General features: G+C 38.4%; 1 protein-coding gene across 1 annotated transcript in view; it reads right to left on the reverse strand.

Annotated features, from left to right (window-relative positions):
• The window catches only part of LOC119234715 (complement factor H-like), a 56,001-nt gene that overhangs the window by 34,485 nt on the left and 2,171 nt on the right, over positions 1 to 19,345 (reverse strand). Inside the window, 1 exon segment of the mRNA XM_054690687.1 lies at positions 16,245 to 16,890. Within this exon segment, the coding sequence (XP_054546662.1) occupies positions 16,245 to 16,890 (646 nt within the window).

The following is a 19,345-nucleotide window of genomic DNA, read 5'->3' on the forward strand; positions in this document are numbered from 1 at the left end:
GGAACATACCTCAACATCATAAAGGCCATCTATGACAAGCCAACAGCCAGTATCATTCTCAATGGTGAAAAGCTGAAAGCAATTCCATTAAGATCTGGAACAAGACAAGGATGTCCACTCTCACCACTGCTTTTCAATATAATACTGGAAGTCCTAGCCAGAGCAATAAGAAAAGAGAAAGACATAGAAGGAATCCAAATAGGAAAAGAAGAAGTCAAACTATCACTATTTGCAGATGATATGATAATATGCATAGAGAACCCCAAAAACTCCATAGAAAAACTAATTGAACTCATCAATCAGTTCAGCAAAGTGGCAGGATACAAAATCAACATGCAAAAGTCAGAAGCCTTCCTATACACTAACAATAAATCTGAAGAAGAAGAAATGAAAAAAACCATCCCCTTTATTATTGAAACAAAAAAAAATCAAATACTTGGGAATAAATCTAACAAAAGAGGTAAAGGACCTTTACAAAGAAAACTATAAACACTGTTAAAAGAAATAGAAGAAGACACAAAGAAATGGAAAGACATCCCCTGCTCATGGATTGGAAGAATAAACATTATTAAAATGGCCATCCTACCAAAAGCAATCTACGGATTCAATGCTATTCCAATCAAAATTTCAATGTCATTCTTCAAAGAAATAGAACAATTATTGATGAAATTCATATGGAATCACCAAAAACCCCGAATAGCCAAAGCTCTCCTGAAAAAAAAAGAAGGGAATGGAGGCATCACACTCCCAGACTTCAAACTATACTACAAAGCCATAATCATCAAAACTGCATGGTATTGGAACAAGAACAGACACACAGACCAATGGAATCGAATAGAAAATCCAGAAATAAACCCACAGATTTATGGTCAACTAATATTTGACAAAGGAGCAAAAAATATGCATTGGAGCAAAGAAAGTCTGTTCAATAAATGGTGCTGGGAAAACTGGGTCGCTACATGCAAAAGAATGAAGCTTGACTACTACCTCACACCATACACAAAAACCAACTCAAAATGGATTAAAGAACTAGACATAAAACCTGAAACCATAAAATACATAGAAGGAAATATAGGCGAAACACTACGGGATATGCACATCAAAGACATCTTTACAGACACATCACCCAAAGCAGTGATAGTGAAGGCAAAGATAAACAGCTGGGACTACATCAAATTAAAGAGCTTCTGCACAGCAAAAGAGACAATAACAAAAACAAGGAGAAACCCCACCAACTGGGAGAACATTTTTGCACCCAACACTAATGATAAAGGATTGATCACAAAAATCTGCAAAGAACTGATTAGACTCAACAACAACAAAGAAAATAACCCAGTCAAAAAATGGGCAGAAGAGCTAAAAAGAAACTTCTCTGAAGAGGAAATGCAAATGGCCAACAGGCATATGAAAAAATGTTCAACATCACTTGTAATCAGGGAAATGCAAATCAAAACTACCATGAGATACCATCTTACACCAGTGAGAATGGCACATATTAAAAAAACTAGCAAGAACAAAAGTTGGCGAGGGTGTGGAGAAAAAGGAACTCTTCTGCACTGTTGGTGGGAGTACAAACTGGTCCAACCACTATGGAGAGCTGTGTGGAGATTTCTGGACCTACTAAACATAGAGCTTCCATATGATCCAGCAATTCCACTCCTAAGTATTTACCCAAAGGACACAGAAACATCAATTCCAAAGAACACCTGCACCCCTATGTTTATAGCAGCACTATTTACAATAGCTAAGCTTTGAAACAGCCCAGATGCCCAAAAATAGATGACTGGATCAAGAAGATGTGGTACATATATACCATGGAATATTACTCAGCATTCAAAAAAGATAAACACATGCAATTTGCAGCAACATGGATGGCGGAAGGGATTATCCTGAGCGAAATATGCCAGAAATAAAAAGAAAAATACCGGATGGTCTCACTCATAGCAGGAATCTAGAAAACTTAAATAAGGGACCAGGAAAATGAATAATTATAAGAAAGTGAAAATCAAAATCAACAAAAATCTATGAACCAGAGACACTTTTGGGGGGGGGGGTGCCGGGAGGGGAGGGATTGGGGTCAAAATGGGGCTGTTGAAATTGTATGGGGAATATAAAACTAAAATTTATTATTAAAAAAAACTATTGAATATACACTTAAAAAAAAACTCTTATAATTTATCACAAGTACTGAATTGTTCCTTTATTTTTATCTTGAGTTTCTTCTCCTTACTGAATGATTTTACCCCTAACAGATGGATAATTTTTGTTGATGATGTTTTTCTTTTTGAACATTCTGTGAAGCTTATTTTATAATATTTTCTAAAATCTGATCATTTTACATATTGGTAAACTGTAATAGTTGAGATATATATCTGCTAATACATTCTATTCCACTGTTCAGTGAAAAGGTTGTGCTTATTTTTTTTTTTTAAAGATTTATTTTTATTTATTTATTTATACAAGCACTGGGTACAGTCAGAAGCGCGGGAGGGTGAGAGAATTCACCAGAGCCAGAGCGGGGAGCAGAGCAGGCAGAAGGACCGAAGTACACTGCTGAGGGGAGCAGCGGGCGGCAGGAGAGGTCTGCGCGCCATGTGGGACCTCCTCCGGTGGAGGCTGGGGAGCAGCCGGGGATTGAACTGGCACTGCAGAGGCTGCGGGCAGCTTCGCAACCCAGTGCTCAACCGCTGCGCCACCGGGGAGGCCCGGTTGTGCTTATTTTGTCAAGAGTTTAGCAGTTAGAACTATCCAAAATCAACTTGCTTACTCCAGAATAAAACGTTCAGTTTGTACAATCAAAAATAAATAAATAAATAAATAACTATTTTCTTTTAAATCAGCTTTTTTCAGTAATATATCTTTTAAACTTATTTTTAAATTTCTTACATGAAATTTAAAACTCATTGTAATGAATAACTTTTTAATTGGAGATTAATAGATTCAGCTATCCCTACCTGCCAGCTTTGTTGAGGTTCTATCTTATTTGGTCATACATTTTCCTTTTTCTTTTTTTTTAAAGATTAATTTTATTTATACAAGAGCCAGATGCATGGGAGGGTGAGAGGATTCACCAGAGACAGAGCGGGGAACAGAACATGCAGAATGACGAAACACATGCTGAGGGGAACAGCTGGCGAGACAAGAGAGGTCTGCTCGCCTGGCCATACGTTTTCTAATGTGAGAACGTAGTCTCCAAAATAATGGGGTAGAGAGCAGAAAATGCAGCTCAATATGAATGAAAATGAATCAAAATGCAAAGCAAGTTTATCTAATTAGAGCTATCCTAGAATGCAATGGCTATTTATGGTCAAGTTTCTTCTTCTGCAGTTGTTAAGATTACCTCTTTGAAGACATCAGTTTAAGAGTCATTCAAACATACCACAATGTAATATGAAGGGGATCTTAGTGTAGCTATTAAACAGATGTTAAAAAATTAATTGGGGCAAGGGGTTCAGCAAGGGGCGCAAGGGGTTCAGCACTATGAAGCTATCCACAGCTACTACAGAACGAGTTTGATCCCAGGACTGAGAGGTGACCCACATGGCGCAGCAGACCTCTCCTGTCTTGTGCACTGCTCCCCTTAGCAGTGAATTTCAGTCAGTGTGTCAGTGTGACTGTTCTGTTCCCTACTTTATCTCTAGTGAATCGTCTCACCCCCACATTTCTGGTCTGTACACCACTTCTTATATGCATGAATAAATAAATCTTTAAAAAAATAATTGGTAACTATGTGACATAAATACATATATACTGTGATAAAGTTAGGTGCAAAGTGTATGAACAAAGATTGATGTTCTAATTGGTATGGTGAGAGATAGCATTTACAGAGGTGATGGTTAATATGTGAACTGAGCCAGAAAAGAGAAATAGAAATTTGAAAATTGGAAGGTTTGGGAGTGGTAAAGGACTTGATAGCTTCTATTGTCTACGGCCATACCACCCTGAACGCACCCGATCTCATCTCTGTATGATAATTCATGTCATTATAGATAGAAGGGAGAAGGACAGCAAGGTCGAACTTGAAAGAGAGTGGGGAGATTTGAAATAGGTGCTAGGAGGAATAAGAACAGGAATGGACCAAGAACATGAATGGGAGTGCCCAAAACTATCCCAATTCATTAAATGCACCAAACAATAACTTTGTTTTTAAATTTTCTGTTGTGCTCGATAGTTTTGTTCTAACTGAAGAGAGGAAGATTGTTAGCTTAGAGTCTGTAGCATGTTATTTAAAAAATCTATGGCAGACCTACTTAACTTCTATTTTGTTCCCATCCCCACTCAGATTAGTCAGCATGCCAATGACTTGCTATTTTCTCCAGTAAACAGTCAGCAGGTGTAGGACAGGCAGTGTAGTAAGCTGAATAATGTTCCTCTCTGCCATCCCTTCCCTCTAGCAAAGATAGCCATATCCTTATCCTTGGAATGAGCCTATTTGGCAAAAGGGACTTTTCAGATGTGATTAACTGAAGGATTTTGAGGTAGAAATACTACCTGGGAAAATCCTGATGAATAATCACAAGTGTCCTTATAGAAGGGAGATTTGATGATAGAAGCAAGAGACTGGAGTAGTAGGAGAAACGGCCGTGTGCAAGGAATGCAGGCAGCTTCCAGAAGTTTGACAAGGCAGAGTAGCTGATTCTCTCATCAAGCTCCAGGACTGCAGCATCCCTGATACCTTGGCTTTAGCCCCAGTGAAACTATTCTGGACATTGGCTTCCAGAGATGCCAGAATAAATTTGTGCTGTTTTAAACCAATAAATTATGGTAATTTGTCATACCAGTAATGGAAAACTAACATAGTCACTGTTGTACAATAGCTAAAGAGCAGTAGATTTTAATTCAGATTGACATCCATTCAAGAGCAGATCCTCTACTTACTAAATTTACTTCATATGTTTTAGTTCATTTATAATATGGGAGACATGCATGATAGTCCCCACTTAATATTTATTTTAGGAATAAAGGAGATATGTATGTAAAGTGTTTGCTATTTCTGTTTTTTGTTGGAGCATAGCGATATTACTAAATGGTTAGAGCTTAAAATGAGACATTTTACAGTTGGAACAGGAACTCCTGTTCCTGTGAGTCAGGATTCTGGACCATAGCATCAATGGGTCCTTTGTATTTGTGTCTATTAAAACTACAGTCTAGGTGTTGGCTGGGACTGCAGCCTTATCTGAAGCTCAACTGGGGACCAAATCTGCTTCCAAACTCTCTGGTTGTAGGTAGGATTCAGAGCTTTGCAGATTGCTGAATGGAAGGGCCCTCTGCCCTTTGTCACATGGTTTTCTCTGTTTGGAAGCACACATGGGGAAGTTGTCTTCTTTTTAAAATCAGCAGTGAGAAAGAGTCACTCAGTATGAATGGGGTTACAATATTTTGTTGCATAACCACACTCAGATAATCACATATATCTCATAACCTTTGCTGCATCCTATTGGTTAAATGCATATGGCCGTCCCTGCTCCTAGAGATATTTACCACCTGAGACAGTGAATCTAAGTTGCGGGGGGCCAAGGAGGTGACCCCGCAGTCTGACTGCCATACTTCCTGTGCCACTTGGCATGATGAACATGCTAATTAAACCTTACTTTCCATTTGGGGGTAATTTTATGACAAAATACGCTGAATTTCTCTTTTCATTAGGAGGAAGAAGTCGATGTCCTCCTCCCCTTCTGCCTCTAAACTCCAAGATTCAGATGTATTCAACAACTTATTGTCATGGAGAAATAGTTCATGTAGAATGTGAACTTAATTTTGAGATACAAGGATCAGAAGAAATACGTTGTGAGAATGGAAAATGGACAGAACCTCCAAAATGCATTGGTTAGCAATGCCTCAAATAAGCTTTCCCTCAATGAGATGTGCCGGTATTGATAACTACTCTCTTCTTTTTAAATTGTCCCTTTCCAGAAGAAACAGAGAAGATAGCTTGTGAAGAACCACCCTTCATTAGGAATGGGGCAGCAAACCTAAACTCTAAGATTTACTACAGTGGGGATAAAGTGACATATGGATGTGAATGTGGCTATTATCTCCGTGGATCAAAAGAAATCACTTGTACATGTGGAAAATAGACACTTGCCCCTGAGTGTGTTGGTGTGTTGCTGCATTTGACATCAATAGCTTATCCCGTTGTGTAAAAATTTCCTTTATCCACATTTAATCTATAGAGTGGTGACTGTTTAGAAGATTTAGGAACATGTCGAAACTATACCTACTTTGTTATATTTTCTGTGTCTTTGGAGCCATCTATAGAATGTAAGCCTATAAAAATAATTAGGAAACAAAAAACCGAAGGGCACAACCAGGTTGTGCCACCCTGCCTGAGTACTGTCTTCCTGTCATCCTTCTCAATGCTGGATCAGATCCCGGAGAGCGCTCCATAAATGTGCTTACCTGGGATATTTGTTGTGTAACAAAGAAGCTATTAAGGTTGTTAAGAAATTAGCAGAGTAAGATAAAGACTTTTAAAAGACAGAAAAGCATGGAACATTTAATCCAAAGACTGAGATCCAAGATGAAAGGGAATGAGAAGGAAAAGTGTAGAAGTGGATAGTGACAAAAGAGAGTTTCAGGACTGAGTAAAATCTTTTTTTTTTTTTTGTAGTTTTTACATTGGGTACTTTATTTTTTTTTCTTATAATAAATTTTATTTTTATATTCCCGAAACAATTGCAACCCCCCCATTCTGACCCCAATCCCTCCCCTCCCGCCCCCCATCCCCCAAAAGTGTCTCTGGTTCATATTTTTTTGTTGATTTTGATTTTCACTTTCTTATAGTTATTCATTTTCCTGGTCCCGTATTTAAGTTTTCTAGATTCCTGCTATGAGTGAGACCATCCGGTATTTTTCTTTTTCTTTTTGGTTTATTTCACTGAGCATGATCCCTTCCAGTGCCATCCATGTTGCTGCAAATTGCATGGGTTTATCTTTTTTGAATGCTGAGTAATATTCCATGGTGTATATGTACCACATCTTCTTGATCCAGTCATCTATTTTTGGGCATTTGGGCTGTTTCCAAAGCTTAGCTATTGTAAACAGTGCTGTTATAAACATAGGTGTGCAGGTGCTCTTTGGAATTGATGTTTCTGTGTCCTTTGGGTAAATACCTAGGAGTGGAATTGCTGGATCATATGGAAGCTATATGTTTAATAGATCAAAAAATCTCCACACAGCTCTCCATAGTGGTTGGACCAGTTTGCACTCCCACCAACAGTGCAGGAGAGTTCCTTTTTCTCCACAACCTCACCAACATTTGTTCTTGCTAGTTTTTTTAATATGTGCCATTCTCACTGGTGTAAGATGGTATCTCATGGTAGTTTTGATTTGCATTTCCCTGATTACAAGTGATGTTGAACATTTTTTCATATGCCTGTTGGCCATTTGCATTTCCTCTTCAGAGAAGTTTCTTTTTAGCTCTTCTGCCCATTTTTTGACTGGGTTATTTTCTTTGTTGTTGTTGAGTCTCATCAGCTCTTTGCAGATGTTTGTGATCAGTCCTTTACCATTAGTGTTGGGTGCAAAAATGTTCTCCCAGTCAGTGGGGTTTCTCTTTGTTTTTGTTATTGTCTCTTTTGCTGTGCAGAAGCTCTTTAATTTGATGTAGTCCCAGCTGTTTATCTTTGCCTTCACTATCACTGCTTTGGGTGATGTATCTGTAATGATGTCTTTGATGTGCAAATCACGTAGTGTTTCGCCTATATTTCCTTCTATATATTTTATGGTTTCAGGTCTTATGTCTAGTTCTTTAATCCATTTTGAGTTGATTTTTGTGTATGGTGTGAGGTAGTAGTCAAGCTTCATTCTTTTCCATGTAGCAACCCAGTTTTCCCAGCACCATTTATTGAACAAACTTTCTTTGCTCCAATGCATAGTCTTTGCTCCTTTGTCAAAGATTAGTTGACCATAAATCTGTGGGTTTACATCTGGATTTTCTATTCGTTTCCATTGGTCTGTATGTCTGTTCTTGTTCCAATACCAAAATGTTTTGATGATTATGGCTTTGTAGTATAGTTTGAAGTCTGGGAGTGTGATGCCTCCATTCCCTTCTTTCTTTTTCAGGAGAGCTTTGGCAATTCAGGGTTTTTTGTGATTCCATATGAATTTCATCAATAATTGTTCTATTTCTTTGAAGAATGACATTGAAATTTTTATTGGAATAGCATTGAATCTGTAGATTGCTTTTGGTAGGATGGCCATTTTAATAATGTTTATTCTTCCAATCCATGAGCAGGGGATGTCTTTCCATTTCTTTGTGTCTTCTTCTATTTCTTTTAACAGTGATTTATAGTTTTCTTTGTATAGGTCCTTTACCTCTTTTGTTAGATTTATTCCCAAATATTTGATTTTTTTTGTTTCAATAATAAAAGGGATGGTTTTTTTGATTTCTTCTTCTTCAGATTTATTGTTTGTGTATAGGAAGGCTACTGACTTTTGCGTGTTGATTTTGTATCCTGCCAATTTACTGAACTGATTGATGAGTTGAATTAGTTTTTCTGTGGAGTTTTTGGGGTTCTCTATGTATATTATCATATCATCTGCAAATAGTGATAGTTTGACTTCTTCTTTTCCTATTTGGATTCCTTGTATGTCTTTCTCTTGTCTTATTGCTCTGGCTAGGACTTGCAGTATTATATTGAAAAGCAGTGGTGAGAGTGGGCATCCTTGTCTTGTTCCAGATCTTAATGGAATTGCTTTCAGCTTTTCACCATTGAGAATGATACTGGCTGTTGGCTTGTTATAGATGGCCTTTATGATGTTGAGGTATGTTCCTTGTATCCCAAGAATTTCAAGGGCTTTTATCATGAATGGGTGTTGCACTTTGTCGAAAGCTTTCTCATCATCTATTTATATTATCATATGGTTTTTATATTTCTTTTTGTTGATGTGTTGGATAACGTTGATTGATTTTCGGATGTTAAACCATCCTTGTGTCCCTGGAATGAATCCTACTTGGTCGTGGTGAATTATCTTATGGATACATTGTTGGATTCTGTTAGCAAAATTTTGTTGAGGATTTTTGCATCAGTGTTCATTAGGGAGATTGGCTTGTAGTTTTCTTTTTTTGTGTTGTCCTTATTCGGTTTTGGTATTAGTGTAATGTTGGCTTCATAGAACGTGTTTGGTATTGTCTCTTCCTTCTCAATTTTTTGGAAGAGTTTGTGAAGGATAGGCACCAATTCATCTCTGAATGTTTGGTAGAATTCGTTTGTAAATCCATCAGGTCCTGGGCTTTTGTTTTTTGGGAGGTTTTTGATTACCATTTCAATTTCGCTGCTTGTAATTGGTCTGTTTAGGTGTTCTATTTCTTCTTTATCTAGCTTTGGGTGATTGTAGAGTTGTAGGAATTTGTTCATCTCCTCTAGATTGTTGAACTTGTTTCCATACAACTCTTCATAGTAGTTACTGATTATTCTTTTTATTTCTGCTGTGTCTGTTGTGATTTCTCCTTTTTCATTTCTGATCCTGTTTATTTGTGCTTTCTCCCTTTTTTCCTTTGTGAGCCTGGCTAGGGGTTTGTCTATTTCATTGATTTTTTTCGAAGAACCAGCTCTTGGTTTCATTAATCTTTTGGATTGTTTTTTTAGTTTCAATTTCATTTATTTCTGCTTTGGTTTTTATTATTTGTTTTCTTCTACTGGTTTTGGGGGTTTTGTTGTTGTTCTTTTTCTAGATCTTTGAGCTTCGAGATTAGGTTGTTTCTTTGAGTTCTTTCTTGTTTCTTGATGTGAGCTTCTATTGCTATATATTTTCCTCTTATTACTGCTTTTGCTGCGTCCCATACATTTAGGATATTGGTGTCCTCCTTGTCATTCAATTCAAAGAATTTTCTAATTTCCTCTTTGATCTCCTCATTAGTCCAGTGGTCTTCCAGTAGTGTGGTTTTTAGTCTCCATGAGGTAGGAAAGTTCCTTGCCTTCTTTTTATGGTTTATTTCTAGTTTGATGCCTTCATGGTCAGAAAAGATGGTTGGTATGATTTCAATCTTGGTGTATCTGTTGATGTTTGTCTTGTGCCCCAGTATGTGATTGATCCTGGAGAATGATCCGTGTGCGCTTGAGAAAAATGTGTACTCCGTTTTTTGGGGGTTTAGTGTTCTATAGATGTCTGTTAAGCCCAAATGCTCTAGGTCCTTATTTAGAGCTTTAGTTTCTTTACTTATTTTTTGTCTTGTTGATCTATCCATTGTTGATAGTGGTGTGTTGAAGTCTCCCACTACATATGTGTTTTCTCTGATGTCTGTTTTCAGAGATGACAACAGTTGTCTGATATATTTTTGTGCTCCTTCGTTTGGTGAGTATACGTTAATGAGTGTTATTTCTTCTTGAAGTATTGTCACCTTGATCATAATGTAGTGACCATTGGGGTCTCTTTTTATTTTTGTGAGTTTGAAGTCTGTTTTATCTGATATATTGTTGATCTATTTCTTTAACACTGCTTCCTCATGTCATTATCACCTTTGAAAATCTTGTTGAGCAAATAAAAATATACTTGTAGCTACTCAAAATGTATTTTGGATTAAAGAATGATTGTAATAAACATTTAGTTTCAAGTGGAGAATTGCAGCAGCTGCCTAAATAACTGCCAAAATTGAGATAAATTTGAAAAAAATGACATTCACTTCAAACTTCAATCCCGTAGATTTACTTCATTTTTAACTTTGCTAGTAAGAGTTATATATAAAAGTAATGCCACTGATCATTATAGTTACAATGAACTTGTTACATCATAACTTTCAGAGAGACAATGATATGATGAACATCTTATAAAAAGTCATTTAATTAAAATACTAGCCTTTTAAACTACAAAATCGGTCATTGTTATTTACCAAATAATAAGTGTATAGAAGCAACAGCTAGAAGAAAACAGAAAATATCAGTAACCTTAAAAAAAAATGCCTTAAATAAAAGACTCAGATAATGTCTCCTAACCTTTCTCTCTCTCTCTCACACACACGCACACACACTCACTCACAAAACATGCTATTGTGAAATACTACCCCTTTTTTTCACTTAAACTATATTATGAACATGATTTGCTATTCTTCAACAATATATATTTTAATGATTATATACTATTACAGTGAAGTATTACATGGTTAAATTTATCACTTTTTATGGATGTTTCGTCTGCTTTCAAAATTTTATATTCCAAACAGTTCATTTAGTACCAGTATTTGTACATTTGAAAAAATTTTGTTTTTTAATGTTTAAAATCATTTATCTTTATTTCACTTTTTTCCCCAGATTGGCTGAATAGGAATTTATGGGTCAAATAGATCTGGAATTTTAATTATGTTTCTAAGTACCCATTTGTCCTCAGAGAGTTTATTCTGCTTTACATCACCATGTTCACTGAATTAAAGTAGTTTCCCTAAAGTTTGTCAATAAATATTTTAATATTCATATGTTATTAACAATTTCAATTATTTAACTTGTTTTAACTAATTACTAATGCATTGGGAATTTTTCCAGTTTTCTAATGGCTGCTTTTTTCAATGAACTGACTGGTTGCAATTCAGCCGTTTTTCCATACTCAGAATAAGAGTTTTATCTATATAAATTATTTTATCCCTTTAACAATCATGTATATTACAACTATTTCTTATGTTTCTTTTACTTTTATTGATAGTGTTTTTAAGCCCATCAGTTGAAGTTTTACATCTGAAGCTCTTTCAACATCTCCTTAGTGCTTTGTGTCTTACAGATCATTCTTAGACTACTGTTCCCATTCACATTCTGATAGATTTTCACTTATTATTTTAATTGCTATCCTGTTTTTACAAATGTTTTTGATAATGTGATTGGTATTTTCACTGAGTAGAAGTACAGTCCTCTCTGAGGACAGAGACTGGATTGAAATTGTAATGGACGAGCTAGTAATGGGACAACCTCATAAAGAATACAGTTTGAAGAAATTGATCATTTTATATATGGAACAACTGTCTCAAGACTAGATGAGGTGGTAATGAACCAACTCAAATACTGACTGAAGACAATTCATTGTCATCAGGGTAGGAAGAGTTTTTCTTATTCACCTTTGCAACTAAAAGTACTCTCACTACAAATGGCAAAAACAGAGTGATGAGGAGCAGAATTTTCCAACCGTGAAATGTTCTTCCAGGCATTAGGAACCTTCTAATTTTCTTCTTCCTGGTCTTTCCTGCTTTCATTCTTCTACAGCCACTTACTCTTCTTATACCAAGTGTGCTATCACCTCAGCACCCTCTGCCTGAAATGTCTTCTCGCAGATAGCAACTTAGTTTAGTTCATGCCTTAACCTTCTTCTTCTTGCGCAAACATCACTTCTTATTTAGGCTTATCCCAGCCACCTTCTTTAAAGGAACGACCTCATTTACCCCAGTCCTTTTGATAGCCTGTCCTCTCCACTGCTCACTTTCCTAATTCATCCTGTATGGTTTAAAGATGATCTCACATTATAAAATCCATGTATTTATTGCTTACTATGTATGTTTCTTCTAATTGGAAGCCAAACTCCATGAAGTCAGGACCTTCATTTTCTCTTTGGTGTGTAACAAGTGGTAGCTCTCCCACAAATAGTCACACACTAAATACATGTTCTATTTTAAGGTTTTTATTCTATAGGAAGGAAATCATGATCAACTTCAGTGGTTAATAGCCCTAAGTGATGTTTTTAATGTTTCAAATTATTTGATTTTAGTTAATGAAATAAAGAAGATAGGGACCTTTGAGGATAAATATCAAATATCAAATATTAATTTTGAGCCCTGTCATAATTTTCCTTTAAATATTATCTCTTTCAAATTTGTGAAATGAACAAAGGATTTAAAGGAGCATTTTGTTTTACAGAGCCATGTACTGTTAATGTGGATTACATGAGCAGAAATAACATAGAGATGAAATGGAATATGAAAGAAAGATCTTACATGGAGATCTAATAGATTTTGTATGTAAACAAGGATATGACTTAGCTCCATCAACTTCACTGGGGTTTGGGGTTTAGTTTAGAGATGACAACAGTTGTCTGATATATTTTGGTGCTCCTTCGTTTGGTGAGTATATGTTAATGAGTATTATTTCTTCTTGAAGTATTGTCCCCTTGATCATAATGTAGTGACCATTGGGGTCTCTTTATTTTTTTTGAGTTTGAAATCTGTTTTATCTGATATAAGTATAGCTGTTCCTGCTTTCTTTTTTGGTCCATTTGCTTGTAGGATTGTTTTCCAACCTTTTACTTTGAGTCTATTTTTATCTTTTGTAGCTAAATGTGTTTCCTGGAGACAGCCAAAGGTTGGGTTTTGTTTCTTAATCCAGGCTGCAACTCTGTGTCTTTTTATTGAAGAGTTTAGTCCATTTACATTTAGAGTTAATATTGATATGTTAGCATCTGTATTGCCATTGTGTTTGTCTTTCCTTTGATTTTAATTATTTATTCTTTTAATAACTTTTTTTAATTATTTTTTATTTTTTGGGGGGCCTTCTTTCATTGTTATTCGTCCCTCTGAGGTTTTGGCTTTAGGATTCCTTGTAGTATTTTTTGGAGTCGGGGTTTAGTCGTAATGAAATTCCAAAGTTTCTGTTTGTCTGGGAAGGTCCTTATTCTTTCTTCATAGAGGAAGGAGAGCTTTGCGGGATAGAGTATTCTGGGTTGGCATCTGTTTTCTTGGAGTCTGTTGACTATGTCCCTCCACTCTCTCCTTGCCCATAGTGTTTCTTTAGAGAAGTCTGATGTCAGCCTGATTGGTTTTCCTTTGAATGTTATCTGTTTCTTCCCTCTTGTCAGCTTCATTATTTTTCCCTTGTCCTGGATTCTTGGGAGCTTCACTATTACGTGTCTTGCTGTATTTTTCCTTTCATCGTGGAAGTTTGGTGTTCTTCTTGCTTCTTGTATATCAATTTTCAGCTCCTTCTTCACATTTGGGAAGTTCTCTTCAATTATCTCTTTGAATATTTCTCTGTTCCTACATCTTTCTCCTCTCCTTTTGGTATTCCTATAACTCTTATTTTTCCTTTCCTCATGGAGTCAGATAGTTCCTGAAGTCTTTCTTCATTCTTTTTCCTTCGTACTTCTCTTTCCTTTTCTGTTTTGGTTCTTTTTATTTCTGTGTCTTCAAGAGTACTTATTCGTTCTTCCATTTCATCTATTCTGCTTTCATTGCTTTTCCCAGAGTTCTTTAGTTCCTCCATTAATTCTTTGACCTCCTGTGTTTCTTTTGCGTCCCTCTTTAGGGACTCAATTTCATTCTTCTGACCGTTGTTTTCTCTCTTTAGGGCCTCAATTTCCTTCTTCTGATCATTGTTTTCCTTTATGAGTTCTGTCATTTTTTTAATCATGGCAATTTTAAATACTCTTTCTGGAAGGCTCAGAAGTTCTTCCAAGTTACTGTCGTTGCAATCTGGGGGGTGGTTTTCTTTTTGTGGTGTGCTTTTTTCCTGAGGAGTTGTTAGGTTGCGTGTGGTTCTTCTACTCCCTACTGTCTGTTTTCTAATTTGTCGTATGCATTGGGACACTGTGTTGCTGGGACTGACCGGCATCTTGGGTGAGCTTCTCTGCTCCCCTCTGGCTCTTCCAGGGGCCATCTGTCTGTTTCAAGCAGACTTCACTGAAGAAAGGTCCCTGTTCTAAAATGCCGATGTGGGAACCCACTCCCCTGTGCGCTTGGTCTGCCCTGGCGGTGGGTTCCCGCTCTCCCTCTGGGTTTGGACTGCAGGACAGAAGGGGCCTGGCGTGGGCGAGCTTCCCCGCTCACCTCTGGCTCCTGAGGGAGCCTTCTGCAGGCAGTCTTTACTGAAGAAATGTCCCTGTTCTAAAATGGCGATGCGGGGCTCACTCCCTGCGCGTCTGGTCTCAGGCTAGAAGATACTACCCTTTATACTTATAAAATGTAGAGAACTTTAAAAAATGAACTGTAATATTAGCTGAAGGTTAGTGAGCAAATATTTCATGAGGTAGTAATCTGTCCAGATGTTCAAATATTGCCCAAGAAATACAGTTTAAAAGTGCTAATTATTTAGGTTAAATAATTGTTGGGATCACGCAGATTATAAAATCTGAAATCAGTGAATACTGCAAGCATTGAAAAATGGCATTATCATTATTACCAAGATAAGTGGGTGACTTCAAAGTACCACATTGCCACTTTTCAGCTTGAAGCAGCAGTTATGCTTTTAATCGCTATCACAGTTCATTCATAAGCAGTGTAATGACACTACCTAGGTACAGGGATACCTGTTAGGATTGGTCGTTGTTACTAGAATAGCATTTTTTTTTTCTATCTAGAAATTATTCAGTACATCTAACTCAAGATCTTATTTTTTCAGTATGATGACTTTCTTCAAATCTCCAAGTTATAATTATTTACTACCGGGTTATGAGGTAACCTCTGTAAACGAAGTCACAATTTTTGGATTTAAATTTAAATTTGAGTCCCTGGATTAAATATTCACTCATCAAATGTTAAGCGTGCATGTTTTAGGGCTGTGCTTGAATACGTAGTTATTAATTAATTTTTTTGTAGTAGTTATCTACAGTGGATCCCATGAAATTGAAATCTGATTGAAATTAAATAGTAATAGGAAAGTATTGATCCTTTTCACTCAACCACTCAATGCATTAATGAGTGATACAGAGCAGCTGCTGTATCCCAGGAGAAGGGTAATGCAGGATACAGATATGAATCAAATTCACTCAGTATTTAAAGGAAATCCCAAAGGAAGGAACTCCTTAGTTTAGTAGAAGAGAGAAAGTACTAGCAGTAGCCAACTCAAAGACCTAGGGGAACAAGCACAAGTCTGGGATGTTGAGTGTGTCAGGGCCTGTGATATTCCTGGTGGCCTGATGATGGCACGCTCTGTTTAACCCGGACAGCTGCTGCTTTGCTCAGCGTGGATGATTGTCCTGTGAGATTGAGTCCAGTATTGCTGCATATTCTGCTTTGTTTCTTGTGAAATCTGACTTTTATACGTGGAGGAGAAACGAAATAATTTTGTGAAAAACGCAGTTCATAAGCTGCCAGTCTGGAAAGTGCCTGCACAAAGCAGAGCGGTGGCACAGCTGAGGCAGCTGAACTTTTTGGGGGTGTGTGGAGGAGGGAAGGGAGGGAGTGGAAAGCTTCCTAGAAATAGTAAGTCTGGGGTCTACCCGACCGGAGAAGACATTTCAAGTCGAAGGCACAACGCAGGCAACATCAGCTATTAAGCACAAACCGCACACTGCGTATTAAACCCAACTTTCGGGATAAGAGGAGAGGTGGGACTTGCCCTCAGGACTGTGGGGAGGGGGAGCAGCCGACCCTCCTCCCGGGTCTCGCAAGGAGCCGCGCCGGCGCCCGAGGGGCTGCGGGGTGCCGAGCGGGGGAGCGGCCGTGGCGACGCGGCGAGCGGGCCGCAGCCGCTGGGAGGTGAGCCCGGGGTAGGCGCGGCGGCCCCGGGGGAGGCGGCGTCCCCGCCGGTCCTGTCCCTCAGCCATTTCTGCCGGTCGCCCTTTCTCTGCTTCGGGGACGTGCGCCCGGGCGCCTCGCGGACGCTGGGGCTGGCCCTGGCCAACCCGAACGAGGAGGTGGCTGAGGTGAAGATCCGGCGCTTCCCGGCCCCCGACCGCGGCTTCAGTGTCTCGCGCCGCTTTTTCGTGCTGCAGGTGAGTCCCGGGCGCCGGCGGGAGCCGGGCTAGGGGCGGTGGGCGGGGCGCGGGCGGGGCGCGGGCGGGGCGCCGGCGCCGCCCTTGGGAGGTCGCTCCCTGGTCTCTGCTGAGGGGCGAGCGCGGCTGGGCGGGGAGCCTCAGGTCACCAGCCCCTGGAGAATAAGTGACTGTGCCGCCGCGCTGACTCCGTCGGTCCTTGTCGCCTGTGTCACGAAGGGCCAGGGTAGGCGACCGCCGGCGTTTGGTGGCGCAGCAAGTCGCGCGCACCTGCAGGACAGAAGCGTTTTCAAGACCCCTGTTCAGTGGGGAAGCGTTTCACAGCCTTCGGGTGCTGCGACGGGCTCTTGCAGTTTTAAAGTAAAAGCATTAAAAAGGTAACGCCTAGTTTTCAGATGGTCAGGAGTACTTTGGTTGGAGCAACTGTTTTTTTTTTAAATTGCTTCCTGTCAAGTCATCGTAATATATGCACTTTCGTGTTCACAAGCATCAGGGAAACGACTCCCTCTGAAGCGCTTCAGGGTGATTCTGCTGAAAGATTTTGGGTTCTTTGCTTTTGCTAATGTTCGCAGCAGAAACCAAGAACCTTCTTCCTAGTGTTCAGCCTGCATGTATGGGGTCAATGCACACATTAGCATGAGTGTTTTAATCCTTTGTTTTCTTTTCTGTCAGTCTCAATTGCGAACCTAATTTTATGCATGTGGTTTCAGTAACTTCCCCTGCAGTTTTTTCTGCAGTGCATTGACCAGAGTAGCATTCCCACCCTTGTCACCAAAAAGCAGAGAACATGGGTTCTTGTTATGACTACTGTGGGTTTTCCACCGCGTAAAACCTCTGCACGTATGAAGATAGACCATGAGTTGAGGGCGTGTGAGCAGTTAGCTGAGTAACTGCTTCACAAGGTAGGGGGAAGCAGCTCTGGTTTGAGATCCATGAACTGGTGTGTAACCAATCTGCACAGCCACATTTCAGAACCTGCCTCACCCCTATAGTCTATGACTTGTTAGTTTTTAGAGAAAGAGATGTTTGTTTTCTATCTACCTAACACTTACTTCCTTGATAGTTGGAACTAATGGGCGTGTGTGTGTGTGTGTGTGTGTGTGTGTGTATTTATTCAAATGTACTTTTTTTATAGGAGTGCAGGTTCCCTTTCCAATTAGTGTTTTTGTGTCCTTGGGTAAATTCCAAGAAGTGAAATTGCGGGATCATATGGTAGATTCATTTTTAGTGTTTTGAGGAACCTCCACACAGCTTTCCATAGTCCCTGGACCAGTTTACATTCCCACCTGTGGTGTAAGAGGGTTCCTCCTTCTCCACATCCTCATGAGCATTTGTTTACAGTTTTTTAAATATGGGCCATTCTCACTGGTCAAGGTGGTATCTTATTGTGGTTTTGATTTGCATTTCCCTGATGACAGGTAACATTGAACATTTTTTCATATGCCTGCTCCCCATTTGTGTTTCTTCTTTGGAGCAGCATCTTTTTATCTCTTCTGCCCATTTTTTCATTGGGTTGTTTTCTTTGTTTTTGTTGAGTTGTGTAAGCTCTTTGTAGATCTTTGATATCCCTTGTAAAGTGTGTAGATATTTTCTCCATTCAGTCTTTGTTTTGGTTACTGTATCAGAAGTTTTTTAGTTTGAGCTAGTCCCTGTTTATCTTCTCCTTCATTTTCCTTGCTTCTGGAAAAGCAACCTCACAGATATTTCTGAGGTTTATATCGTGGAGTGTTTTGCCTGTGTCCCTTTCTATATATTTCACGATTTCAGGTTTTACATTCTCTTTCCATTTTGTGTTGATTTTTGTGTATGCTGTGAGAATGTAGTTTAGTTTCATTTCCAACATCATTTATTGAAGAGGCTTTCCTTGTTCCAGTGTATCTTCTTTCTTCCTTTGATATAGATGAGTTGACCACAATTGTGGTTTTACTTATGGACTTTCATTGGTCTGTGTGTCTGTTTTGGTTCCAGTACCATGCTGTTTTTATTATTATGACTTTGTCATAAAGTTTGAAATCTGGGCATGTAATACCAACATTCTTCCCTCTGTTATTCAGGAGAGCTATGGCTATTCAGTGTTTGTGTTTGTGATTCCACTTGAATTTCAGCAGTATATAGTCCATTTCTTTAAAGAATAACATTGAAATTTTTATTGGAATTGCATTTAATTTGAAAATTGTTTTTGATATGATGGCCATTTTGTTAATATTAATTCTTCCAATCCATGTGTTGGGAATATCTATTTCTTTGTGTCTCCTATTTCTTTTAACAGTGTTGATATTTCCTTGTTGTAGGTATTTCACTTTCTTTGTTAGGTTTATTCCCTGGTATTTAATTTGGGGGGAGTACATTTACAAATATGATGTTTTTCTTAATTTCTTACTCCTTCTGATTTATGTGCATTCATTTTGCAATCTGCTACTTTACTGAAATTTTCTAGTTCAGTAAATTTTTCTCCATATTTTTTAGGGTTCTCTCTCTATTATTGTATCATCTACAAATAACGATAGTTTTACTTCTCCTTTTCCAGCTTGGATTCCTTTTATGTCTTTCTCTTGCTTAATTATTTTAGGTAGAACTTCAATATTACATTGAAAAGCAGTGATGAAAGTGAACATCCTTGTCTTGTTCCAGATCCTGATGGGAAGTCTACTCAGTTTTTCACCATTAAGAATATTAGGTCTCTGGTGAATCCTTTCACCCTCCCGCGCATCTGGCCTGTGCCCTG

The sequence above is a fragment of the Talpa occidentalis genome, unplaced genomic scaffold (genome assembly GCF_014898055.3).
Source record: "Talpa occidentalis isolate TD23 unplaced genomic scaffold, MPIMG_talOcc4v2.1 talOcc4.8, whole genome shotgun sequence".
NCBI lineage: Eukaryota > Metazoa > Chordata > Mammalia > Eulipotyphla > Talpidae > Talpa > Talpa occidentalis.